This window comes from Mobula birostris, unplaced genomic scaffold (genome assembly GCF_030028105.1).
Source record: "Mobula birostris isolate sMobBir1 unplaced genomic scaffold, sMobBir1.hap1 scaffold_689, whole genome shotgun sequence".
Lineage (NCBI taxonomy): Eukaryota > Metazoa > Chordata > Chondrichthyes > Myliobatiformes > Myliobatidae > Mobula > Mobula birostris.
Genome location: NW_027278408.1, coordinates 5,877 through 33,049, shown reverse-complemented (window position 1 = coordinate 33,049; position 27,173 = coordinate 5,877). Strand labels below are relative to the sequence as shown.

At 54.7% G+C, this 27,173-nt stretch overlaps 1 protein-coding gene across 1 annotated transcript in view; it reads right to left on the bottom strand.

The window, feature by feature from the left end:
- LOC140193665 (protein phosphatase 1B-like) overlaps window positions 1–26,170 on the bottom strand; it is a 34,483-nt gene extending 8,313 nt beyond the window's left edge. The window contains exons 1-4 of the mRNA XM_072250820.1: window positions 25,693–26,170; window positions 17,190–17,459; window positions 15,634–16,223; window positions 6,386–6,503 (exon numbers count right to left, since the gene is read on the bottom strand). Coding sequence (XP_072106921.1) covers window positions 6,386–6,503; window positions 15,634–16,223; window positions 17,190–17,448 — 967 coding nt within the window. The 5' untranslated portion in view covers window positions 17,449–17,459; window positions 25,693–26,170. The remainder of the gene's footprint in view (window positions 1–6,385; window positions 6,504–15,633; window positions 16,224–17,189; window positions 17,460–25,692) is intronic.
- Between the last annotated feature and the right edge of the window lie 1,003 nt (window positions 26,171–27,173).

Genomic DNA, 27,173 nt, shown 5'->3' with positions numbered 1-27,173 from the left:
GGAAAGGGGAGAGAGGGGGGCAGAGCTTGGGGAAAGGGGAGAGAGGGGGTCAGAGCTTGGGGAGAGTGAGAGAGGGGGGCAGAGCTTGGGGAAAGGGGAGAGAGGGGTCAGAGCTTGGGGAAAGGGGAGAGAGGGGGTCAGAGCTTGGGGAAAGGGGAGAGAGGGGGGTCAGAGCTTGGGGAAAGGGGAGAGAGGGGGTCAGAGCTTGGGGAAAGGGGAGAGAGGGGAGAGAGGGGAGAGAGGGGGTCAGAGCTTGGGGAAAGGGGAGAGAGGGGGGGCAGAGCTTGGGGAAAGGGGAGAGAGGGGGGCAGAGCTTGGGGAAAGGGGAGAGAGGGGGTCAGAGCTTGGGGAAAGGGGAGAGAGGGGAGAGAGGGGAGAGAGGGGGGTCAGAGCTTGGGGAAAGGGGAGAGAGGGGGGTCAGAGCTTGGGGAAAGGGGAGATAGGGGGTCAGAGCTTGGGGGAAAGGGGAGAGAGGGGGTCAGAGCTTGGGGAAAGGGGAGAGAGGGGGTCAGAGCTTGGGGAAAGGGGAGAGAGGGGGGGCAGAGCTTGGGGAAAGGGGAGAGAGGGGGGTCAGAGCTTGGGGAAAGGGGAGAGAGGGGGGCAGAGCTTGGGGAAAGGGGAGAGAGGGGGTCAGAGCTTGGGGAAAGGGGAGAGAGGGGGTCAGAGCTTGGGGCAAAGGGGAGAGAGGGGAGAGAGGGGAGAGAGGGGGTCAGAGCTTGGGGAAAGGGGAGAGAGGGGGGCAGAGCTTGGGGAAAGGGGAGAGAGGGGGGCAGAGCTTGGGGAAAGGGGAGAGAGGGGGGCAGAGCTTGGGGAGAGGGGAGAGAGGGGGTCAGAGCTTGGGGAAGAGGGGAGAGAGAGGGGGTCAGAGCTTGGGGAAAGGGGAGAGAGGGGGTCAGAGCTTGGGGAAAGGGGAGAGAGGGGGTCAGAGCTTGGGGAAAGGGGGGAGAGAGGGGGTCAGAGCTTGGGGAAAGGGGAGAGAGGGGGTCAGAGCTTGGGGAAAGGGAGAGAGGGGGGCAGAGCTTGGGGAAAGGGGAGAGAGGGGGGTCAGAGCTTGGGGAAAGGGGAGAGAGGGGGTCAGAGCTTGGGAAGGGGAGAGAGGGAGAGAGGGAGAGAGGGGGTCAGAGCTTGGGGAAAGGGGAGAGAGGGGGGCAGAGCTTGGGGAAAGGGGAGAGAGGGGGGCAGAGCTTGGGGAGAGGGGAGAGAGGGGTCAGAGCTTGGGGAGAGGGGAGAGAGGGGGTCAGAGCTTGGGGAAAGGGGAGAGAGGGGGTCAGAGCTTGGGGAAAGGGGAGAGAGGGGGTCAGAGCTTGGGGAAAGGGGAGAGAGGGGGTCAGAGCTTGGGGAAAGGGGAGAGAGGGGGGCAGAGCTTGGGGAAAGGGGGAGAGAGGGGGGCAGAGCTTGGGGAAAGGGGAGAGAGGGGGTCAGAGCTTGGGGAAAGGGGAGAGAGGGGGGCAGAGCTTGGGGAAAGGGGAGAGAGGGGGGCAGACCTTGGGGAAAGGGGAGAGAGGGGGGCAGAGCTTGGGGAAAGGGAGAGAGGGGGTCAGAGCTTGGGGAAAGGGGAGAGAGGGGGTCAGAGCTTGGGGAAAGGGGAGAGAGGGGGGTCAGAGCTTGGGGAAAGGGGAGAGAGGGGGTCAGAGCTTGGGGAAAGGGGAGAGAGGGGGTCAGAGCTTGGGGAAAGGGGAGAGAGGGGTCAGAGCTTGGGGAAAGGGGAGAGAGGGGGTCAGAGCTTGGGGAGAGGGGGAGAGAGGGGGGCAGAGCTTGGGGAGAGGGGAGAGAGGGGGGCAGAGCTTGGGGAAAGGGGAGAGAGGGGGTCAGAGCTTGGGGAAAGGGGAGAGAGGGGGCAGAGCTTGGGGAAAGGGGAGAGAGGGGGTCAGAGCTTGGGAAAGGGGAGAGAGGGGAGAGAGGAGAGAGGGGTCAGAGCTTGGGGAAAGGGGAGAGAGGGGGGCAGAGCTTGGGGAAAGGGGAGAGAGGGGGGCAGAGCTTGGGGAAAGGGGAGAGAGGGGGTCAGAGCTTGGGAAGGGGAGAGAGGGGGTCAGAGCTTGGGGAAAGGGGAGAGAGGGGGTCAGAGCTTGGGGAAAGGGGAGAGAGGGGGTCAGAGCTTGGGGAAAGGGGAGAGAGGGGGTCAGAGCTTGGGGAAAGGGGAGAGGGGGGTCAGAGCTGGGGGAGGGGGGGGGGGTCAGAGCTTGGGGAAAGGGGAGAGAGGGGAGAGAGGGGAGAGAGGGGGTCAGAGCTTGGGGAAAGGGGAGAGAGGGGGGCAGAGCTTGGGGAAAGGGGAGAGAGGGGGTCAGAGCTTGGGGAAAGGGGAGAGAGGGGGGTCAGAGCTTGGGGAAAGGGGAGAGAGGGGAGAGAGGGGAGAGAGGGGGTCAGAGCTTGGGGAAAGGGGAGAGAGGGGGTCAGAGCTTGGGGAAAGGGGAGATAGGGGGTCAGAGCTTGGGGAAAGGGGGAGAGAGGGGGTCAGAGCTTGGGGAAAGGGGAGAGAGGGGGGTCAGAGCTTGGGGAAAGGGGAGAGAGGGGGGGCAGAGCTTGGGAAAGGGGAGAGAGGGGGTCAGAGCTTGGGGGAAAGGGGAGAGAGGGGGGCAGAGCTTGGGGAAAGGGGAGAGAGGGGGTCAGAGCTTGGGAAAGGGGAGAGAGGGGGTCAGAGCTTGGGCAAAGGGGGAGAGAGGGGGAGAGAGGGGAGAGAGGGGGTCAGAGCTTGGGGAAAGGGGAGAGAGGGGGGCAGAGCTTGGGGAAAGGGGAGAGAGGGGGGCAGAGCTTGGGGAAAGGGGAGAGAGGGGGGCAGAGCTTGGGGAGAGGGGAGAGAGGGGGTCAGAGCTTGGGAGAGGGGAGAGAGGGGGGCAGAGCTTGGGGAAAGGGGAGAGAGGGGGCAGAGCTTGGGGAAAGGGGAGAGAGGGGGTCAGAGCTTGGGGAAAGGGGAGAGAGGGGGTCAGAGCTTGGGGAAAGGGGGAGAGAGGGGGTCAGAGCTTGGGGAAAGGGGAGAGAGGGGGGCAGAGCTTGGGGAAAGGGGAGAGAGGGGGTCAGAGCTTGGGGAAAGGGGAGAGAGGGGTCAGAGCTTGGGGAAAGGGAGAGAGAGGGGAGAGAGGGGAGAGAGGGGGTCAGAGCTTGGGGAAAGGGGAGAGAGGGGGGCAGAGCTTGGGGAAAGGGGAGAGAGGGGGGCAGAGCTTGGGGAGAGGGGAGAGAGGGGGTCAGAGCTTGGGGGAGAGGGGAGAGAGGGGGGTCAGAGCTTGGGGAAAGGGGAGAGAGGGGGTCAGAGCTTGGGGAAAGGGGAGAGAGGGGGTCAGAGCTTGGGGAAAGGGGAGAGAGGGGGTCAGAGCTTGGGGAAAGGGGAGAGAGGGGGGCAGAGCTTGGGGAAAGGGGAGAGAGGGGGTCAGAGCTTGGGGAAAGGGGAGAGAGGGGGTCAGAGCTTGGGGAAAGGGGAGAGAGGGGGGCAGAGCTTGGGGAAAGGGGAGAGAGGGGGCAAACCTTGGGGAAAGGGGAGAGAGGGGGTCAGAGCTTGGGAAAGGGGAGAGAGGGGGTCAGAGCTTGGGGAAAGGGGAGAGAGGGGGTCAGAGCTTGGGGAAAGGGGAGAGAGGGGGGCAGAGCTTGGGAAAGGGGAGAGAGGGGGTCAGAGCTTGGGGAAAGGGGAGAGAGGGGGTCAGAGCTTGGGGAAAGGGGAGAGAGGGGGTCAGAGCTTGGGGAAAGGGGGAGAGAGGGGGGCAGAGCTTGGGGAAAGGCGGAGAGAGGGGGTCAGAGCTTGGGGAAAGGGGAGAGAGGGGGTCAGAGCTTGGGGAAAGGGGAGAGAGGGGGTCAGAGCTTGGGGAAAGGGGAGAGAGGGGGGCAGAGCTTGGGGAAAGGGGAGAGAGGGGGGCAGAGCTTGGGGAAAGGGGAAGAGGGGAGAGAGGGGAGAGAGGGGGTCAGAGCTTGGGGAAAGGGGAGAGAGGGGGTCAGAGCTTGGGGAAAGGGGGAGAGAGGGGGAGAGAGGGGAGAGAGGGGGGCAGAGCTTGGGGAAAGGGGGAGAGAGGGGGGCAGAGCTTGGGGAAAGGGGAGAGAGGGGGGCAGAGCTTGGGGAAAGGGGAGAGAGGAGGGGGCAGAGCTTGGGGAAAAGGGGAGAGAGGGGGTCAGAGCTTGGGGAAAGGGGAGAGAGGGGGGCAGAGCTTGGGGAAAGGGGAGAGAGGGGGGCAGAGCTTGGGAAAGGGGAGAGAGGGGGGTCAGAGCTTGGGGAAAGGGGGAGAGAGGGGGGTCAGAGCTTGGGGAAAGGGGAGAGAGGGGGGCAGAGCTTGGGGAAAGGGGAGAGAGGGGGTCAGAGCTTGGGGAAAGGGGAGAGAGGGGGCAGAGCTTGGGGAAAGGGGAGAGAGGGGGGCAGAGCTTGGGGAAAGGGGAGAGAGGGGGGTCAGAGCTTGGGGAAAGGGAGAGAGGGGGTCAGAGCTTGGGGAAAGGGGAGAGAGGGGAGAGAGAGGGGAGGAGAGGGGGTCAGAGCTTGGGAAAGGGGAGAGAGGGGGTCAGAGCTTGGGGAAAGGGGAGAGAGGGGGTCAGAGCTTGGGGAAAGGGGAGAGAGGGGCTCAGAGCTTGGGGAAAGGGGAGAGGGGGGGCAGATCTTGGGGAAAGGGGGAGAGAGGGGGGTCAGAGCTTGGGGAATGGGGAGAGAGGGGGTCAGAGCTTGGGGAAAGGGGAGAGAAGGGGTCAGAGCTTGGGAAAGGGGAGAGAGGGGGTCAGAGCTTGGGGAAAGGGAGAGAGGGGGTCAGAGCTTGGGGAAAGGGGAGAGAGGGGGGCAGGAGCTTGGGGAAAGGGGAGAGAGGGGGGTCAGAGCTTGGGGAAAGGGGAGAGAGGGGAGAGAGGGGAGAGAGGGGGTCAGAGCTTGGGGAAAGGGGGAGAGAGGGGGTCAGAGCTTGGGGAAAGGGGAAGAGAGGGGGAGAGGGGAGAGAGGGGGGCAGAGCTTGGGGAAAGGGGAGAGAGGGGGGGCAGAGCTTGGGGAAAGGGGAGAGAGGGGGGCAGAGCTTGGGGAAAGGGGAGAGAGGGGGTCAGAGCTTGGGGAAAGGGGAGAGAGGGGGTCAGAGCTTGGGGAAAGGGGAGAGAGGGGGGGCAGAGCTTGGGGAAAGGGGAGAGAGGGGGTCAGAGCTTGGGGAAAGGGGAGAGAGGGGGGCAGAGCTTGGGGAAAGGGGAGAGAGGGGGTCAGAGCTTGGGGAAAGGGGAGAGAGGGGGTCAGAGCTTGGGGAAAGGGGAGAGAGGGGGGCAGAGCTTGGGGAAAGGGGAGAGAGGGGGGCCAGAGCTTGGGGAAAGGGGAGAGAGGGGGGCAGTGCTTGGGGAAAGGGGAGAGAGGGGGGCAGAGCTTGGGGAAAGGGGAGAGAGGAGGTCAGAGCTTGGGGAAAGGGGAGAGAGGGGGTCAGAGCTTGGGGAAAGGGGAAAGAGGGGAGAGAGGGGAGAGAGGGGGTCAGAGCTTGGGGAAAGGGGAGAGAGGGGGGTCAGAGCTTGGGGAAAGGGGAGAGAGGGGGGGCAGAGCTTGGGGAAAGGGGAGAGAGGGGGGCAGAGCTTGGGGAAAGGGGAGAGAGGGGGTCAGAGCTTGGGGAAAGGGGAGAGAGGGGGTCAGAGCTTGGGGAAAGGGGAGAGAGGGGGGCAGAGCTTGGGGAAAGGGGAGAGAGGGGAGAGAGGGGAGAGAGGGGGTCAGAGCTTGGGGAAAGGGGAGAGAGGGGGTCAGAGCTTGGGGAAAGGGGAGAGAGGGGGTCAGAGCTTGGGGAAAGGGGAGAGAGGGGGGCAGAGCTTGGGGAAAGGGGAGAGAGGGGGGCAGAGCTTGGGGAAAGGGGAGAGAGGGGGTCAGAGCTTGGGGAAAGGGGAGAGAGGGGAGAGAGGGGAGAGAGGGGGTCAGAGCTTGGGGAAAGGGGAGAGAGGGGGTCAGAGCTTGGGGAAAGGGGAGAGAGGGGGTCAGAGCTTGGGGAAAGGGGGAGAGAGGGGGGCAGAGCTTGGGGAAAGGGGAGAGAGGGGGGCAGAGCTTGGGGAAAGGGGAGAGAGGGGGTCAGAGCTTGGGGAAAGGGGAGAGAGGGGGTCAGAGCTTGGGGAAAGGGGAGAGAGGGGGTCAGAGCTTGGGAAAGGGGAGAGAGGGGGTCAGAGCTTGGGGAAAGGGGAGAGAGGGGGGCAGAGCTTGGGGAAAGGGGAGAGAGGGGGGCAGAGCTTGGGGAAAGGGGAGTGGGACAGAGGGAGATGAAACCCAGGTCTCTGGTGCTGAGGGACAGCAGCTTGACACACTGTACCCTCCTCTCGCTGGTCTGGGGGTCCCAAGGCTAAACCCACCACAGTCGAGTACCGGAGGGACAGGACAGGAAAAGTCGGTGGGGGGGCGGGGGTGTTGAGGTCAGGGAGTGGTGCTAGGAGCCCGGGGGCAGGGGTTCAGGCCGACCGCCGTGCGGGGATGCTTCCTGACCTTTGACCCGTGCCTCCAGGTAGGCGTCGAGCTCGGCTTCCCTCCGTTTGGCCTCCTCCGAGGGCCTGGGTGCATTCTCGAAGCAGACCAGCTCAATGCTCATGTTATCGCGGCTCCCCTGAGGAAAACGAAGCGAAGCCGCAGTCAGTCCCTGTTCTCCACAAACCCCCACCACGACCCCATCTGACAACCAGAAAGGGGGAGCTGTTTCAGGTTCCAGCGGATCTATCCTGCGCCAATTACAAAGACAGCAGCTACGTTTCACAAGGAGTTTGAGGAGATCTGGTCTGTCACTGAATTCTCCACAGATGAGCCCTGGAGAGCGTTGGGACTGGCCACATCACTGTCCGGCCACGGCACAGGATTGGGAAAAGCCGCAGAGAGTTGGAAACTCAGCCGGCCCCAGCGTGGGCGCCAGTCTCCCCGTCATCGAGGCCACCTCCTCAGGAAGGCAGTGCCCACCTCTCAGAAGCCACACCACCCCAGGACTTTACCCGTCTCGTTACGGAAATCCTACAAAAACTCGTGGATGCGGCCCAGTCCATCACGGGTAAAGCCCTCCCCATTACTGAGCACATCGACACGAAACGTTGTCACGGGAAAGCAGCATCCGTCATCAGGGACCCCCACCACCCAGGACAGACTCTCTTCTCACTGCTGCCATCAGGAAGGAGCTACAGGAGCCCCAGGTCCCACACCACCAGGTTCAGGAACAGTTATTACCCCTCAACCATCAGGCAGGAGGTACAGGAGCCTCAGGACCCACACCACCAGGTTCAGAAACAGTTATTACCCCTCAACCATCAGGCAGGAGGTACAGGAGCCCCAGGTCTCACACCACCAGGTTCAGGAACAGTTATTACCCCTCAATCATCAGGAAGGAGGTACAGGAGCCTCAGGACCCACACCACCAGGTTCAGGAACAGTTATTACCCCTCAACCATCAGGAAGGAGGTACAGGAGCCTCAGGTCCCACACCACCAGGTTCAGGAACAGTTATTACCCTCAACCATCAGGAAGGAGGTACAGGAGCCTCAGGACCCACACCACCAGGTTCAGGAACAGTTATTACCCTACAACCATCAGGAAGGAGGTACAGGAGCCTCAGGACCCACACCACCAGGTTCAGGAACAGTTATTACCCCTCAACCATCAGGAAGGAGGTAGAGGAGCTTCACGTTCACACCACCAGGTTCAGGAACAGTTATTACCCCTCAACCATCAGGAAGGAGGTACAGGAGCTTCACGTTCACACCACCAGGTTCAGGAACAGTTATTACCCCTCAACCATCAGGAAGGAGGTACAGGAGCCTCAGGACCCACACCACCAGGTTCAGGAACAGTTATTACCCTACAACCATCAGGAAGGAGGTACAGGAGCCTCAGGACCCACACCACCAGGTTCAGGAACAGTTATTACCCCTCAACCATCAGGAAGGAGGTACAGGAGCCCCAGGTCTCACACCACCAGGTTCAGGAACAGTTGTTACCCCTCAACCATCAGGAAGGAGGTACAGGAGCCTCAGGACCCACACCACCAGGTTCAGGAACAGTTGTTACCCCTCAACCATCAGGTAGAAGGTACAGGAGCCTCAGGACCCACACCACCAGGTTCAGGAACAGTTATTACCCCTCAACCGTCAGGCTCCTGAACCAGAGGGGTTAACTCCACTCACCCCATCACTGAACTGTTCCCACAACCTAGGACAACTTTCAAGGACTCTTCATCTCCTGTTCTCGATATTTATTGCTTATTTATTTATCATTATTTCTTTCTTTTTGTATTTGCACAGTTTGTTGTCTTTGCACTGTGGTTGAACACCCAAGTTGGGCCATCTTTCATTGTAGATACTATTCTATAGATTTGTTGAGTATGCCCACAGGAAAATAAATCTACACGTACTTTCATAATGACTTTTACCTTGAACCGCCACCGGGGAGGAGGTACAGGAACCTGGAGACACACACTCAATGTTTCTGAGACGGCTTCTGCCATCAGAGTTCTGTACAGGCATTGAACCCGTGAACTGTTTTGGCACTACTTTTTGAAACAGAATAATTTACGGCACATTTCATGTGCTGCACCGGACTGCTGCCACAACCTGGAGTCCTGTGCCCGAGTCTCAGGCGCATATATGTGTCCAGGGAGCCCAAGACAAAGGGCTGCCACAAAAAAAACACAAATTCCATGACATGTGTGAGTGATGATAAACTGATTCTGATCTGGGTCTCTGTTGTGGACTGGGAGTGGGAAGGGGGCAGGGAGAGGGGAATCATTGTTGGGGAGAGGGGACGGAGCAGGAAGCACCAGAGAGACATTCTGTAATGATCAATAAACGAGTTGTTTGGAATCAAATGCCCTTGCCTGGTGTCTCAGGGCCGGGTGTGCCTGCCCCCTCCACCTGTCCCACACCCCTCCCACGGCGATCCACCCTCGCCATTCCCAACATCCTTTGTTCCCGCCAGATTTACAAGCTCGATCTCTGCTCCAGGTTGACAAATTCAGCATTGCCCAAAAGTCACTGAAAGCAAGCATGCAAGTACAGCAGGCAGTGAAGAAAGCTAATGGCATGCTGGCCTTCATAACAAGGGGAATTGAGTATAAGAGCAAAGAGGTCCTTCTGCAGTTGTACAGGGCCCTGGTGAGACCACATCTGGAGTACTGTGTGCAGTTTTGGTCTCCAAATTTGAGGAAGGACATTCTTGCTATTGAGGGAGTGCAGCGCAGGTTCACAAGGTTAATTCCCGGGATGGCGGGGCTGTCATATGTCGAAAGATTGGAGCGACTGGGCTTGTATACACTGGAATTTAGAAGGTTGAGAGGGGATCTTATTGAAACATATAAGAATATTAAGGGATTGGACACACTGGAGGCAGGAGGCATGTTCCCGCTGATGGGTGAGTCCAGAACCAGAGGCCACAGTTTAAGAATAAGGGGTAGGCCATTTAGAACGGAGTTGAGGAAAAACCTTTTCACGCAGAGGATTATGGTTCTGTGGAATGCTCTGCCTCAGAAGGCAGTGGAGGCCAAGTCGCTGGATGCTTTCAGGAAAGAGATGTATAGAGCTCTTAAAGACAGCAGAATCAAAGGTTATGAGGATAAGGCGGGAACTGGATACTGATAGTGATGATCAGCCAGGATCACAGTGAATGGCGGTGCTGGCTCGAAGGGCCAAATAGCCTACTCCTGCACCTGTTGTCTATTGTCTGTTGTCTTAGGCACCCTGGTGATATGTATGTGCCCAAGAATTTTACACAGCGCTGGACTCGAGTGATAATAAACCCAATTCTGACTGACACACACAAAACACTCAGCCGGTCAGGGGTCACCGACGGAGAGGAATAAACAGTCGAAGGCCGAGACCCTACCTCAGGGCCTCCGATTCCCGTCTGTTTGCTCACAGTGGCAGTGCCGAGCAAAGGCAAAAAGTTTACTACAAAACAGTGAGGCATGGAAACAGAATGATGAAGCCTGTTTTAGAGTGCTGTGTGCAGTTGTGGTCACCCAGGAGTAAATAAGTTTGCAAGAGTGCAGAGAAAATTCACAAGGATGTTGCCGGGTCTGGAGGACCGGAGTTATAAGGAAAGATTGAATAGGTACGGACTTTATTCCTTGGAACGTTAAAAGATTGAGAGGAGATTTGATAGAGGTAGACAAAATTATCAAGGGTATAGATCGAGCTAAATGCAAGCAGGCCTTTTCACTGAGGTTGGGTGGGACGACAACCAGAGGTCATTGGGTTAAGGGTGAAAGGTGAAAAGTTTAAGGGGAATAACTTCTTCACTCAGAGGATGGTGGGAGTGAGAAACTCAAGAGGGGCATGTGAGCCCGATTTCAACGTTTAATGTCTGGATATGTCCATGGATGGCAGGGCTATGGAAGGCTTTGGTCCTGGTGCTGGTTGATGGGAGCAAGCAGTTTAAATGAGGAGAAGATGGCGGCGCGACGACAGCGCGCACGGCCTCTCCGGTGAAGGACATCTGTAATCTGTCAAGTAGGGGACCGTGCACAATTTTGATTTGATGGAGACGGACGTGAGAGTACGGAGGAACATCTGGAAAACTTCTGAAATGCTGCTTCGCTGCCACTGTGTGGTAACCGGAATCTCCAGAGCAGAAGGCCCAAAATCCTCGGCTTTGCTTGTTTCAGCGGCCAGGGCGAGGTCAAAGGCGCTGGGCAGAGGATGGCGCTCCGGAGGCTGTATCGGAGAGGCTGGTCGGAGGCTCAGAGTTTTCGGATGGACGGACTCAGTGTTGGCTGTGGTCGGCTGCTTCCAAGGCATCGGCAAGTTGACGGTGCCTGGAGGTTTACGGCAGGGAGTTTCTCCCTTTTGCAGCCTGCTATCGGGGACTCAGGAGTCGATCGACTTGGGACTTCGAGACTTTTTTTTTTTACCGTGCCCATGGTCTGTTCTTTATCAAATTATGGTATTGTTTTGCACTGCTATAACTATATGTTATAATTACGCGATTCTGTCAGTGTTAGTCTTTGGTTTGTCCTGTTTTCTGTGATATCACTCCAGAGAAACATTGTATCATTTCTTAATGCATGTATGCATTTCTAAATGACAATAAGAGGACTGAGTGTTAAATAATCTTAAGAAAAGGGTTCAGCACAGACTAGATGGGCTGAAGGACCTGTTTCTGTGCTGTACCATTCAGAACTCTGAAGGGAGTTGTCAGAACATCACACGAAATGCCGGGGGAACTCAGCAGGTCAGACAGAGTCTTTGGAAATGAACAAACGGTCAACGTTTCGGGCCGAGACCCTTCATCGGGGCCGGAAAGGAAGGGGGAAGAGGCTGGAACAAGGAGGGAGAGGAAGGACAAGCTGGAAGATGATAGGTGCAGCCAGGTGGGTTTGGGAGAGGGTACAAAGCAAGAAGCTGGGAGGTGATTGGTGGAAGAGGTAACGAGCTGAAGGAGGTGGGATCTGATAGGAGAGGAGAGTGGACCATGGGAGAAAGGGAAGGAGGAAGGACACCAGAGGGAGGAGATAGGTAAGGTGAGGGGAAGAGGTGAGAAGACTCTTCGGTTCTGGTTGCCTCACTGGGGCAAGGCCGGGGAGGCTTTACTGAGGGTGCAGAGGCAATCTACCTGGATTACAGAGCGCAAGAGATTCTGCAAGGCAACAAGACAAACCCCTTGCCCCCACCCCCCCCATCGTCTACCCCTCGCATTAGAGAGCACGTCTCACGAGGGTAGGAAATGAATAAACGGTCGACACTCCGGGCTGCAGGCTGCCAAATATTTCGACATTTTGTGGGTGTTGCTCAACCTGCAGAATTTCCTGTGCTCAGAACACCACGTTCAAGCAACAGGACATCAAAACCAGGATGTGAACACTGAGGCTTTATAAGGCATCGGTCAGACCACACTTGGAACACTGAGGGCTGTTTTGGGCCCTTTATCTAGGAACAGATGTGCTGGCCTTCGGGACGGTCCGGAGGCGGCTCAGGAGAATGAGTCTGGGAACGAAAGGGTTAACATACAAGGAGCGTTTTGGTGGCTCCGGGCCTTTCCTCACCGGAGTTTAGAAGAATGAGGAGGGATTCTCATTGAAGCCTATGTAAGGCCTAGATAGAGTGGACATGGAGAGAATGTTTCCTATAGTGGGGGAGTCTAGGACCAGAGGACACAGATAGAGTGGATGTGGAGAGGATGTTTCCTATAGTGGGGGAGTCTAGGACCAGAGGACACAGATAGAGTGGATATGGAGAGGATCTTTCCTATAGTGGGGAATCTAGCACCAGAGGACACAGATAGAGTGGATGTGGAGAGGATGCTTCCTATAGTGGGGAGTCTAGGACCAGAGGACACAGATAGAGTGGATGTGGAGAGGGTCTTTCCTGTAGTGGGGGAGTCTAGGACCATAGGACACAGATAGAGTGGACGTGGAGAGGGTGTTTCCTGTAGTGAGGGAGTCTAGGACCAGAGGGCACAGATGGAGTGGATGTGGAGAGGGTGTTTCCTGTAGTGAGGGAGTCTAGGACCAGAGGGCACAGATAGAGTGGATGTAGAGAGGATGTTTCCTATAGTGGGGTATCTGGGACCAGAGGACACAGATAGAGTGGATGTGGAGATGATGTTTCCTATAGTGGGGGAGTCTAGGACCTGAGGACACAGATAGAGTGGATGTGGAGAGGATGCTTCCTATGGTGGGGGAGTCTAGGACCAGAGGACACAGATAGAGTGGATGTGGAGAGGATGCTTCCTATGGTGGGGGAGTCTAGGACCAGAGGACACAGATAGAGTGGATGTGGAGAGGGTGTTTCCTATAGTGGGGGAGTCTAGGACCAGAGGACACAGATAGAGTGAATGTGGAGAGGGTCTTTCCTGTAGTGGGGGAGTCTAGGACCAGAGGACACAGATAGAGTGGACGTGGAGAGGATGTTTCCTATAGTGGGGGAGTCTAGGACCAGAGGACACAGATAGAGTGGATGTGGAGAGGATGTTTCCTATAGTGGGGGAGTCTAGGACCAGAGGACACAGATAAGATGGATGTGGAGAGGATGTTTCCTATAGTGGGGGAGTCTAGGACCAGAGGACACAGATAAGGTGGATGTGGAGAGGATGTTTCCTATAGTAGGGGAGTCTAGGACCAGAGGACACAGATAGAGTGAATGTGGAGAGGGTCTTTCCTGTAGTGGGGGAGTCTAGGACCAGAGGACACAGATAGAGTGGATGTGGAGAGGATGCTTCCTATAGTGGGGGAGTCTAGGACCAGAGGACACAGATAGAGTGGATGTGGAGAGGATGTTTCCTATGGTGGGGGAGTCTAGGACCAGAGGACACAGATAGAGTGGATGTGGAGAGGATGTTTCCTATGGTGGGGGAGTCTAGAACCAGAAGGCACAGACTCAGAATAGAGAGACATCCATTTAGAACAGAGATGAGGAGAAATTTCTTTAGCCGGAGAGTGGTGAATCTGTGGAATTCATTGCCAGAGACGGCTGTGGAGGCCAGGTCATTGGGTATATTTGAAGCTGAGGTTGATAGGTTCTTGATTAGTCAGGGTGTCAAAGGTTACGGGGAGAAGGCAGGAGAACAGGGTGGAGAGCGATAAGAAACCGACGGTCTGAATGGCCCTAATTCTGCTCCTGCGTTTTACGGTGTTACAAACTCTCCTGGAGCTAGCAACGCTAACGGGGGAACTTCACTCGGGGCGGAGGGGGGGTGAGTGCAGATCCAGCTGCCGTTGCAAGTGGTGAATACAGGCTTGGCTCAACAGTTGATAGAAGTTTGGACGGGTACACGGACGGGAGAGCTGTGGTTCCGGTCCAGGCAGTGGGCAGTTTAAATGGGTCAACATGGACCAGAGGGGCCGAAGGGCCTGTTTCTGTGCCAGTGTTCCCCATCATGGGCAAACAGGAGCAGGGCCGTGCGAGCGGGTCAGAGGGTGGGGATCCCGCGTTAACTCGCCACCGGCACCAGGCCCCGCGTCAGCAGCGTGTTCACAACGTGAGCCACACAACACAAGGGCCGAATCAGGCCACTCAACCCCTTGAACTGCTGCTGCACTGTGCTCGGCTGATCTCTGAGGCACCCATATCCTCCCCTGGAGGTGTCTGACTGTCCTTGGGGAGTGCAGTGGAACAGAGGGACCTCGGGGCACAGGGACATGGTACCCTGAAAGCCGGGCCACCAGACAGGGCAGAGAAGGGGTCATTTGCCACCTGGCCTTCACCGGCCAGGGCACCGAGTACAGGAGCTCAGACACCAGGTTGGTGCCAGCTAGACGTTGGCCAGGCCACGTTTGGAGTATCGCGTTCCGTCTCGGCCGCCCTGCCAAAGGAAAAATGCCGCTGAGCTGGAGAGAGTGGAGAGGAGTTTTACGAGGGTGTGGCCAGGACTGAGTTATGGAGAGAGGCTGGGCAGGCTAGGACTTTATACCTTGGAGCACAGGAGACTGAGGGGTGACCTTATAGAGGTGTGTAGAACCATGAGGGATACAGATAGGGTGAATACACGCAGTGTTTTTCCCAGGATTAGAGAATCACCAAATAGAGGACACAGATTTGAGGTGAGGGGGAAGAGATTTAATAAGAGCCTAAGGGGCAACTTCTGCACCTAGAGGGTTCAAAGTCCAAAGTAAATTTTATTACCAAAGTACATATATGTCACCATAAACAACCCCAAGATTCATTTTCCTGAGGGCATACTCAATAAATCTATTGTAACTATAACAGCATCAATGAAAGAATGCAGAAGACAACAGACCGTGCAAATGCAAATATAAATAATTAGCAATAAATAACGAGAACAGGAGATAAAGAGTCCTTAAAGTGAGATCATTGGTTGTGGGAGCATCTCAATGAGTGAAGTTATCCCCTTTCGTTCCAGAGCCTGATGGTTGAGGGGTAGTAACTGTTCCTGAACCTGGTGGTGCGAGTCCTGAGGCTCTTGTACCTTCTACCTGATGGTAGCAGTGAGAAGAGAGCGTGGACTGGGTGGTGGGGGTCTCTGATGATGGGTGCTGCTTTCCTGCGACAACGCTCCGTGTAGATGTGCTCAGTGGTGGGGAGGGATTTACCCGTGGTAGACTGGGCCGTACCCACCACCTTTTGTAGGATTTGCCGTTTGAGGGCATCGATGTTTCCATCCCAGTGAGGCAGCCAGTCAACACACTCTCCCCGGCACATCTACAGAAGTCTATCGAAGTTTTAAATGTCAACTAGTGGTCGGCATCTGGAACCAACTGTCAGAGGAAGTGGTTGAGACAGATACGATAGTATCATTTAAGAAGCACTTATCCGGAGGAATAATTGGACAGGTACGTGGATAGGAGAAGTTTAAAGCAGGGTTTCCCGAACTTTTTGTTTTAATGCCACAAACCAAAACCATTAACCAAGGGGTCTGTAGACCCCAGTTTGGAAACCCCTGGTCTAGGGGGACACGGGTCGAATGCAGTGAAGTGCGTCGATTCGCACCAGTGACCCACAGGGGCTGAGAATGTGCTGGGGGGGAGGGGGCAGCCCGCACGTGTGCCAACACGGCACGCTCACAACGCACCCACTCCACCCTTTGTACTGTGGGAGGAAACTGGAGCGCCTGGGGGAAACCCGCGCGGTCGCAGGACAGCGTGCAAACTCATCACAGGCCGCGGTGGGGAATTGGACCCGGGCTGCCACTGGCACTGTGATAACCGCTACGCCACCTGGCCGCCCGCTAACCGGTACCAGCTTTGGCGGGGATCTTTGACTCCAGACCTCTAGTGCGGCGTGGCAAGCAAAAACCCGCCCGCTCACCTTGTACAGGCAGGTGTCCGCCACCATGTTACAGATGAGCTCCAGGTTGTCGGTGATCTCGAGCCGCGACCGGACGAAGGCGCACAGCTCCTCGTTGGTCATGACGTCCCAGATGCCGTCGCAGGCCAGCACGGCGAACTCGTCCTGCGGGGAGCGCTCGATCACCATCACCTCCGGCTCGGGCGACACCAGCTGCTCGGTGGGACCCTTGCCGTCGACGCACTTGTAGTCGTAGTCGCCCAGGGCGCGGGAGACGGCCAGCGAGCCGTTCACGCGCTGCACCATGACGCTGCCCCCCGCCCGCTGGATCCTCTCCTTCTCGCGCGGGTTGCAGGGCTTGTGGTCCTCGGTGCAGAAGTGCTCGGAGCTGCCCCGCTGTAGCACGCCCCTCGAGTCCCCGCAGTTGATGAGGTAGACGTGGGTGGGGGAGACCAGCAGGGCCACCGCCGTGGAGCCGCTCCGGTCCATGTCGTTGTCGGCCAGCGCCGAGTCGCTGCGCATCCGCTCGTCGATGTTCAGGAAGCCGGTACGGATGGCGCGGCGCACGCTCTCCACTGCAGCCGGCGTGTCCAGGCGCCCCTCCAACAGCCCTGGAGAAGAGCGAAGATCAGCGATAGGCGGCTGGGTGGGTGAGGTCTCGTCACTGGGACAGAGAGCTGCTTATCGCTCGTCTGTCCTACCCGCTACTTGTGTTTTCAGTTAAAAATTCATAATCTGATTTGTGGAGGTATTTCAATTTGCGCAGTGTGTGTATGTCAGATTGATTCCTGGGATGGCAGGACTTTCATATGATGAAAGACTGGATCGACTAGGCTTATACTCTCTGGAATTTAGAAGATTGAGGGGGGATCTGATTGAAACATATAAAATCCTAAAGGGATTGGACAGGCTAGATGCAGGAAGATTGTTCCCGATGTTGGGGAAGTCCAGAACAAGGGGTCACAGTTTGAGGATAAAGGGGAAGCCTTTTAGGACCGAGATGAGGAAAAACTGCTTCACACAGAGAGTGGTGAATCTGTGGAATTCTCTGCCACAGGAAACAGTTGAGGCCAGTTCATTGGCTATATTTAGGAGGGAGTTAGATATGGCCCTTGTGGCTAAAGGGATCAGGGGGTATGGAGAGAAGGCAGGTACAGGGTTCTGAGTTGGATGATCAGCCATGATCATACTGAATGGTGGTGCCGGCTCGAAGGGCCGAATGGCCTACTCCTACACCTATTTTCTGTGTTTTCTACATGTGCTTCATGGGTGCTCTGCGCTCCGGAGGAACATGGTTTTGTTTGGTTGTATATACGTACGGTCAGGGCCCAACGCACCTGAGGGGAGAGCACAGAAATCCGGGGAGGAGGGAGGCGAGAAGCAACCTCGCAGGACTAGAGCCGGAGGGACACTCAACGGGGGTTTGACAAGCGGAGGGAGTCTGCCGTTTAACGGCAGGTGGGGGGGGGCTCGAGGCAATGGAGATGCAGGAGGCGTTTTGGAGGGAAGAGGGACGAGAGGAGCGCATGGGAGGGAGAGTAAGGACCGTGGAGGGGGGGGGGGTCACTGTCTCCCACCTGTGAACTCGCGGCTGCCGGTGATGTGGTGCAGGAGGTGCTGGGCGCAGTAGCGGGCCACGCCCGAGCCCGCGTGCCCGTCGTAGATGGCGAAGAAGGACCAGTTCTTCAGCCGGTCGCCCAGCTCGGGCATGGCTGAGTGGGCGTCCTCCATGTCCACTCGCCAGCCCTGCATACTGCACAGCCCGTAGCGCAGTCCGTTCCCCTCCCCGCGCTCGTTCAGCTTCTCCGTCTTCGGGCGGTCCAGGAAGGCCCCCATCTCGATCCCACCTGCAACGTGTCACAGGAGAGAAGGGGCATTCAGCAATAACAGTACCAACACACCCCCTGGGACCCCCTGTAAGTACCAGGACCCTCCCCGGGACATTTGTAAATACCCTGAGTTCCCCTCGAAACCTCCTGTGTAACACTCATGGAGCTCTGCAGGAGTTGGGACCGCTTCTTTTCACATTATATGTCAATGACTTGAATGACAGAATCGATGGCTTTTTGTTCAAGCTTGAGAACGATACAAAGTTTGTTCGCATTGAGGGCGAAGAGAGTCTGCAGAAAGACTTACGAGAAATTGGGAGAATGAGCAAACAAGTAGCAGATGGGATACAGTGTTTGGTCGTGCACTTTGGCAGAAGGAATAAAGGCAGAGACTACTTCCGAAACGGGAGGCAACATTCGGGAATCACAGGTGCAAAGGGATTTGGGCGCGCTCGTGCAGGATTCCCTGAAGGTTAACTTGCAGGTTGAGTCCACGGTGAGGACGGCAAGCTAGCATTCGCTTCAAGAGGGCCAGAATGAAAAGCAAGGATGTAACGCTGGCACTGGTCAGACCACACTTGGGAGCTTTGTGAACCGTCCTAAGAAAGGATGCGCTGGCCTTGGAGAGGGTCCGGAGGAGGCCCACTGTAACGATGTTGGTAATGAAAGGGTTAATGCATGAGGAGCGTCTGATGGCTTTGGACTGGGTGGAGTTTACAGGAATGATGGGGGGGATGAGAGAGAGAGAATCTCATTAAAACCTAATGAATATTGAAAGGTCTGGACAGAGCAGACGTAGAGGAGATGCTCCTTAGAGTGGGTACGTCTCCGACCAGTGGGCACAGCCTCAGAGCAGAGCAGCAGTTCCCACCTTTGTTATGCTGAGGAGCCTTTAACCGAGAGTTTGTGGAGCCCAGGAACATCCCTTTAGTACAGAGATGAGAAGCAACAATCGCTCTCATTTTTTTTTTACAGCTGTGCGGGCTGACCATTGTCCTGAGCAGGAATTACCTTTTTTTAAAAAAAAAACAGCCTTTAAAATGCCAAAACTTCAGATAATTTTTTGTAATCTGCATACTTTGAATACCGAGCATGAAAATTGAAAAGTCTTTGGATTTTATTTATTAATTAAGGGGTACAATGAATTACACTCCAAGTGGACAACAGCCTTGTCGTAGGGTTTGGAGGCTTGCCTGCCTCAGTTACCCAGAGAGCTGTGCTGGCTGGAGTCAGGACTTTGTGCTTTGGCTCTTGATAGGGGAGTTAAGAAAGCTTGTGGGGTGTTAGCTTTCATAAGTCGAGGGACTTAAGAGTCGCGAGGTAATGATGCAGCTCTATAAAACTCTGGTTAGGCCACACTTGGAGTACTGTGTCCAGTTCTGGTCGCCTCACTATAGGAAGGATGTGGAAGCATTGGAAAGGGTACAGAGGAGATTTACCAGGATGCTGCCTGGTTTAGAGAGTATGCATTATGATCGGAGATTAAGGGAGCTAGGGCTTTACTCTTTGGAGGGGAGGAGGATGAGAGGAGACATGATAGAGGTGTACAAGATAATAAGAGGAATAGATAGAGTGGATAGCCAGCGCCTCTTCCCCAGGGCACCACTGCTCAATACAAGAGGACATGGCTTTAAGGTAAGGGGTGGGAAGTTCAAGGGGGATATTAGAGGAAGGTTTTTTACTCAGAGAGTGGTTGGTGCGTGGAATGCACTGCCTGAGTCAGTGGTGGAGGCAGATACATTCGTGAAGTTTAAGAGACTGCTAGACAGGTATATGGAGGAATTTAAGGTGGGGGGGGGTATATGGGAGGCAGGGTTTGATGGTCTGCACAACATTATGGGCCGAAGGGCCTGTACTGTGCTGTACTATTCTGTGTTGGTAGGGTCACCCACACCAAACAGGGTCAAAGGGTAGAGGCCAGTCTAAGACTGGTCCACCAGTCTGGCAGGTTCAGGACTAACACTCCCGGGCCAGTCAAACAAAATTGTTACAGGAACAGCAATGAAGAATCCTTCCCCATCTGAGTGTGACAGTATTCCTAAGTCTCCACCCGGGACTTAAATGACTGACAGCAGAGAAGCTACTGACACCATGCCCAACCGCCTACCTGCCTGTCATCTCAATACAATGTGCATCTTTGGACATTAAGCTCCCAGCTATAATCTTCTTTCAGCCACGATTCAGTGATGCCCACACCATACCTGCCAATCTGTAACTGTGCAGAAAGTTCATCTCCCATATCCTGTATACTGCACACATTCCAGTATTAACATCTTCAGACCCCCATTCACCCTTTTTGATTTTGTCCACCTTTTATGCTACAACTCATCTGTCGACTGCAAAATCAACAGCCTCTCCTTGCTAGCAGTCTCACTACACATTGCCTCTGTTTGTAAACCAACTACCTCATCCTCAACCTTGTCACTTCGGTTCCCAGCTCCTTGTAAAGACACTGCCCAGAAGACAACAAATGGCAAACCACTTCTGCAGAAAAAACACTGCCAAGAACAATCATGGTAATGGAAAGACCATGATCGCCCCACGTCACATGATGATGATATCATACGACACTGCACATAATGATGCTGTCATATGACAAGGCACATGATGATATTGACCAATCACTAGTGTGCTTGTTAACAACTTCTGGTGTGGTATCTTATGCAAGACTGTTACAAAATCCAATAATTCAACCACAGGTGATCAGGAGCAACCTCAGGAGTCTGTGACCTAAAACACTGACCCCGTTTCCCTCTGCACAGATGCTGCCTCACCCAGTTTTATTTCCCTCTTCCACTCCGTGTTCTCTGGTTTCGTTTTGGACTAACGGCATCTGCAGGTTTTTTTTTGAAACAGAACCCGGCTGCGTATCACTGGCATGTCATGGAATTTGTCAACTTTGCGACAGCAGTAGATTGCAATACATAAAGAGTACAGAAAAAACTGGATTAAAGTGTCTATATACATGCACACACACACACACACACACATTTTCAAAATAGTTAAATTAAGTAGTGCAAAAACAGAAATGGAAAAAGTAGTGGGCAGCGTTCACGGGTTCAATGTCCATTCAGAAATCGGATGGCAGAGGGGAAGAAGCTGTTCCTGAATCGTTGAGTGTGTGTCTTCAGGCTCCTGTACCTCCTCCCTGATGGTAGCAATGAGAAGAGGGCATGTCCTGGATGATGGGGGTCCGTAATGATGGACGCTGCCTTTCTGAGGCATCGCTCCTTGAAGATGTCCTGGATACGGCGGAGGCCGGTGCCAATGATGGAGCTGACTGAGTTTACAACTCTCTGCAGTTTACTTCGACCCTGTGCAGTAGCCTCCCGTTCCCCCCCCCCCGCCCCATATCAGACGGTGGTGCAGCCAGTCAGAATGCTCTCCATGGTACATCTGTAGAAATTTGTCAGGTGTCTTTGGTGACAAACCAAATCTCCTCAAACTCCTACTTAAGTATAGCCACTGTCGGGCCTTCTTTGTAACTGCATCGGGATGTTGGGACCAGGTTAGATCCTCAGAGATCTTGACACCCAGGAACTCGAAACTGCTCACTCTCTCCACTTCTGATCCCTCCATGAGGATTGGTATGTGTTCCCTTGACTTTCTGAAGTCCACAATCAGCTCTTTGGTCTTACTGACGCTGAGTGCCAGGTTGTTGCTGCGACACCACTCCACCAGCTGGTGTATCTCGCTCCTGCACGCCCTCTCCTCACCACCTGAGAATCTGCCGACACTGGTTGTATGGTCAGCAAATTTACAGATGGTATTTGAGCAGTGCCCAGCCCCACAGACGCGGCCGCGGAGAGTGGGCCAACTACACATCCCTGAGGTGCGCCAGAGTTGATTATCAGCGAGGTAGAGATTGTTAATACCACTCGGCAGACATGGCGGTCTTCCGGTTTTTGATCTTTGCCATGTGCTCTGGTTATCTGCCCACCAACAGGCCACTCGGCCCATTCTATCTGTACTGGCCATCTACTCAAGTCCCTTTTACCAGCTCTTGGTCTGTGCCTCCAATGCACAAGATCAGAACCAGGCCACAGAGGGTCGTAGGCTCCAACACAGTCCCAACCCTCCCCACCCTCCAGGTGTCTTTCAAAGTTGGGGCCTCAAGGAGACAGCATCCATCACCCAGGACATGCCCTCTCCTCATCTCTACCCTCAGGGAGGAGGTACAGGAGCCTGAAGACACACATTCACTAACGGGGAGGCCAGCTAGTGGTACGGAGACATGGCAGGAGGCCTCCGCCCTCGAGTGACTGCTCGATGGCGAGAAAGGGGCTGCTGATTCTCGAGTTGGGGGAAACAAAATAAGCAACGTTTCAGAGTGTGACATCGAAACAGCGAGCTGTTGGCCCCCCTCCCAACTCACTGTGGCAGAGTCGATATCTCCCCCCACCTCATACAGGTTCTGGGCCTGCATTCACTGGAATTCAGAACAATGAGGAGGGGACCTCATTGAAACCTATCGAATGGTGAAAGGCCTCGATAGAGTGGATGTGGAGAGGATGTTTCCTATAGTGGGGGAGTCTAGGACCAGAGGACACAGATAGAGTGGATGTGAAGAGGATGTTTCCTATAGTGGGGGAGTCTAGGACCAGAAGGCACAGATAGAGTGGATGTGGAGAGGATGTTTCCTATGGTGGGAGAGTCTAGGTCCAGAGGGCACAGATAGAGTGGATGTGGAGAGGATGTTTCCTGTAGTGGGGGAGTCTAGGACCAGAGGACACAGATAGAGTGGATGTTGAGAGGATGTTTCCTGTAGTGGGGGAGTCTAGGACCAGAGGACACAGATAGAGTGGATGTGGAGAGGATGTTTCCTATAGTGGGGAGTCTAGGAAGTGGAGAAGATGTTTCCTATAGTGGGGAGTCTAGGACCAGAGGACACAGATAGAGTGGATGTGGAGAGGATGTTTCCTATAGTGGGGGAGTCCAGGACCAGTGGACACAGATAGAGTGGACATGGAGAAGATGTTTCCTATAGTGGGGAGTCTAGGACGTGGAGAGGATGTTTCCTATAGTGGGGAGCCTAGGACCAGAGGGCACAGGTAGAGTGGATGTGGAGAGGATGTTTCCTATGGTGGGGGAGTCTGGGATCAGAGGACACAGCCTCAGAATAGAGGGACACCCTTTTAGAATGGAGACGAGGAGGAATTTCTTTAGCCAGCGAGTGCTGAATCTGTGGAATTCGTTGCTACAGGCAGATGGAGAGGCCAAATCATTGGGTATATTTAAGGCAGAGGTTGATAGGTTCTTGACTGGTCAGGGCATGAAGGGATACGGGGAGAAGGCAGGAGATTGGGGCTGAGAGCGAAAATGGATCAGCCATGATGAAATGGGGGAGCAAACTCAATGGGCCAAATGGCCCAATTCTGCTCCTGTGTCTTGTGGTCTTACAGTGAGAGTCTTCAAAGGGTTGGGATGGGCAGTGGTTTTTGACAGACTCTAGACTGTGGTGTCTGGGGGCTTTGCTGTTGCTTGGTGGGTGGTGGGTTGAGGCTTTTTGCTGGAACAAGTTGGGGTTCGGGGAGATGGGAGGGTTGATGCTTTGTTGCTGCTTGTGTGTGGGAGGTGGGAGTCAGGGTTCCTAACATTTCCCTGTCATTCATTCCTTGGTTTTTTTTTCCTCTCCGTTTCGTGGAAGTCTGTGAAGAGTAAGAATTTCAGGTTGTATACGATAGTCCTTCAAGTTGCCCACTGGTGTAGCCCGACTTCAAAGATCCTTCTTCTCCCAGGGGTGAGGTCTTTGGAGCTTCTGTTAGCCTTTCGTAGCTCTGAATCTTAATGGGATGAGGTTTCTAGCCCCGGTGGCCAACCCGGGATTGGGACTGTCCATGGCATAATTACTCGGGGATTGGAATCAGATTATTGTTATTATATGTACTGAGGTACAGTGAAAAGGCTTCAAGCCCACTTCTACCTCCACTGGGATTTTGTCCGAAGGCTCATTCCTTTCATCCCAGGATGTGTTCCTTTGAGCTCGGCACAGCTCAGATGCCATCTATAAATTTGCTGACAACACACCACTGCTGGCAGATTCCCAGGTGGTGACGAGAGGGCGTAAGGGAGCGAGATCTACCAGCTCGTGGAGTGGAGTGGTGCCGTAGCAACAACTCTGCACTCAGCATCAGCAAGACCAAAGAGCTGATTGTGGACTTCAGGAAAGGTAAGACGAAGGAACACATACCAATCCTCACAGAGGGATCAGAAGTGGAGAGAGTGAGCAGTTTCAAGTTCCTGGGTGTCAAGATCTCTGAGGATCTAACCCGGTCCCGACATATTGAAGTAGTTATAAAGAAGGCAAGACAGCGGCTATACTTCATTAGGAGTTTGAAGGGATTTGGCATGTCAACAAATACACTCAAAAACTTCTATTGTTGTACCATGGAGAGCATTCTGACAGGCTGCATCACTGTCTGGTATGGAGGGGCTACTGCACAGGACCGAAATAAGCTGCAGGGAGTTGTAAACTCAGTCAGCTCCGTCACGGGCACCGGCCTCCGTAGTATCCAGGACATCTTCAAGGAGCGATGCCTCAGAAAGGCAGCATCCATCATTACGGACCCCCATCACCCAGGACATGCCCTCTTCTCATTGCTACCATCAGGGAGGAGGTACAGGAACCTGAAGACACACACTCAACGATTCAGGAACAGCCTCTTCCCCTCCGCCATCTGATTTCTGAATGGACATTTATCCCATGAACACCACCTCTGCATTTTTTTGGGTATTACTATTTTTGCCCTACTTAATTTAATGACCTAACATAGATACTTACTATAATTACTGTTTTTTTCTCTATTGTTACGTACTGCTGTGCAAAGTTAACAACTCTCATGACTCAATCCGGTGATATGAAATCGGATTCCGATTCTTCCAAATCTCCCAGTGGATGGCCCAGAGACCCTCTCCCGGTCATAGTTCCCATCCTCACGTCCAAGCATCCTCTCCGTGCCCCCCCCCGTCAAAACCCTACACCAGTTTTACAGAATTCCAGCTCCACCCTCTCTCCCACCCCACGCCCCACCAGCCTCACTTCCTGAGGTGTTCCAAAGGCCAACGAGATTAGCGATGTTGGCCACGTGTGCATTGAAACAATTAGGATTCGGGCTCCATTTAATATCAGAGAGTATACAACCCGAAATTCTTACTCTTCACAGACACCCACGAAACAAGAAACCCCCCTCGCCCCTGTGGAATGAATGATGGGACAGCAAAGGCCCTGCAGCATTTAGCGGAAGGCATTGTTTGGATCAGCGACCAACACAGTCTGTGACTGCGCTGGGGGAGGGGGGCAGACCGCGGGTGTCACCAGCAACGGTTTAAACCCCAATACCTAGTTCCAGGAGTTAGGGGAGAGACAGACAGCAATTTGAAGATACACACACACACACACACACAGTGAGAAGTTTGTACGCTCCCTCCCCGTGACCGCGTGGGTTTCCTCCAGGTGCTCCAGTTTCCTCCCACAGCCCGGAGACGCACCCAGTAGAGTCAGTAAACTGTGGAGATGCTTAGCGGGACACTTTCGGGCTGCCCCCCAGCACATCCCGCCAACTGTCGTTGGTCTTTGACGCCAAAAGTAACACATTTGCCTGAACATTTTGATATACGTGTGACAAGGCTAATTTTTAAAAACACACGCACGTCATGTGATACATAGCTACATACACATTCTTGAATGCATACACACACTCTATCTGTCTAACAGACACACAGGGTTGAAATTACAGGGGAGGATTAGGCTTCCCGTCCAGCGGGCCAGCCGGAGACGAGACCCCCCCAGCCCCCAGCACCTCCACCAACTTTCCTCTCCCTGGGCCAGATGCTCAACGGGGAAGATTTCTGTTCCCCCCTCAACCCCTCCACAGTTCCCCACAATCCAGGGTTACCCCTTGACACCAGATACTATGGTCGATCCTCGAGGAGAGAGGAAAGAAGGAAAACGGGAGGGGAACGGGGACGAGAGGGGAAGGTATTTGTCCATTTCTTCCTCCAACCGGTGGAAACCGGAATGGGACGGCGGGGGGCGGGGGTGAAATCCCTTAATGATCGCTCCCACGAGCAATTACCGCGATGAAGCGCTATCTAGCTGCCGGGCCAGAAGGGGACAGGGTCTGGAAAAATCTGCCGAGGCTGGGAGAGGGGGAGGGAGCAGGTACAGAGCCAAGCTGGCCTTCAGGAGCCCAGAACTACGGGAGAACTCCCTCTCCCGCGACCTCCTTTCCAAAATCCTCCGTCTACTCACCCTCTCCGCCTCTGCTCCGGATTACACTGGTGTAGCCTCGCTCCTAGGAACAGCCATTTCCAATCCTAAAAAATCCCTGTACGCTCGTTTTAATGCTTCAAAAAAAAATAATTAAAACCCCTTCTTCCCCCTCCCCGGGGACTCCGCGGCTCCGCAAATAACAGCCTTACAGACTGCGAAATGTATTTATAATTCAAATCACACAGGGAGCTTTAAAAAGGGAATTTTAAATTGCTGGGGGGGGGAAAATTTGCAACAAGATTAAGGAAGTGGGTGGGAATTGGGCGGTTTGCAAAAACAACCCTCTCCCCTCCCCTTTTTATCTTTTGCCTTCCCTCCTTCCTGAAGTAAACGCAGGCGTTTGTTCAGCCCAGGCCCTCGACTGGAGGGGGGCAATTGCGCAAAAAAAAACGAAATAAAAAACGAGAGGAGGGGAGGGGGGACAGAACCCGTGAGAGAGAGCGGAGAGAGAGGGCGAGGTACCCGGATCTGCTGGAATGACATCACCGCCGGCCAATGGCCAGCCGCCACGTCACGCGATATTGACATGCTACACTCACTGGCAACATTGTATCCGGGGGAATCCGGGCAGGATTCCAAATCGCGGCGCTCCGGCTCTGCCGGGGCTCCCGTTGCGTTCATTTGGAGGTATTTAATCTCTGGGAGGGGAGACGAGGGGGGGTGGTTTAACCCTTCCAACTTCACCCTGGACGTTTGATTCGGCGGGGGGGGCGGAGGGTCAGGGATGGGAAACTGCAAACCCGGCCAGTTCCCATTTTCCAGTGTAATCGGGGAAATTTCCTGTGTAACTCCGGATCCGATCCAGCATTAAAAAAGTACACAGTTAGCCAAAAAAAAAACACGAGTAGAAAATATTGAGGAGATTCATATTGAATAAATATTTTTTAAAAAACACTCGCAGATTCCTATAGAGAGCATTCTGACTGGCTGTGTCACCGCCTGGTACGGGTGGCGAGATGGTGCACAGAATCGAGTGAAGTTGCGGGGAGTTTAAATTCAGCTCCATCACGGGCACCAGCCTCCGTAGTATCCAGGGCATCTTCAAGGAGCGATGCCCCAGAAAGGTGACGTCCATCATTACGGGCCCCCATCACCCAGGACATGCCCTCTTCCCATTGCTACCATCAGGGAGGAGGTACAGGAGCCTGAAGACACACACTCAACGATTCAGGAACAGCTTCTTCCCCTCTGCTGTCCGATTTCTGAATGGACATTGAACCCATGGACACTACCTCACTACTTTTTTATTTCTAGTTCTGCACTACTTTTATATTCACGATAGTTCACAGTTTTTCCTATTATTTTCCTATTATTAATGGCACTGATATTAAACCTGATTCTGACAGTCCTTCAAGAGGACCACAACCTTGTCGTAGCGTTTGGAGTCTCGCGTGCCTCAGTGACCCAGACAGCTACATTGGCTGGAGTCAAAAAGACTAAGGAGCTGGTGGTAGACCTGA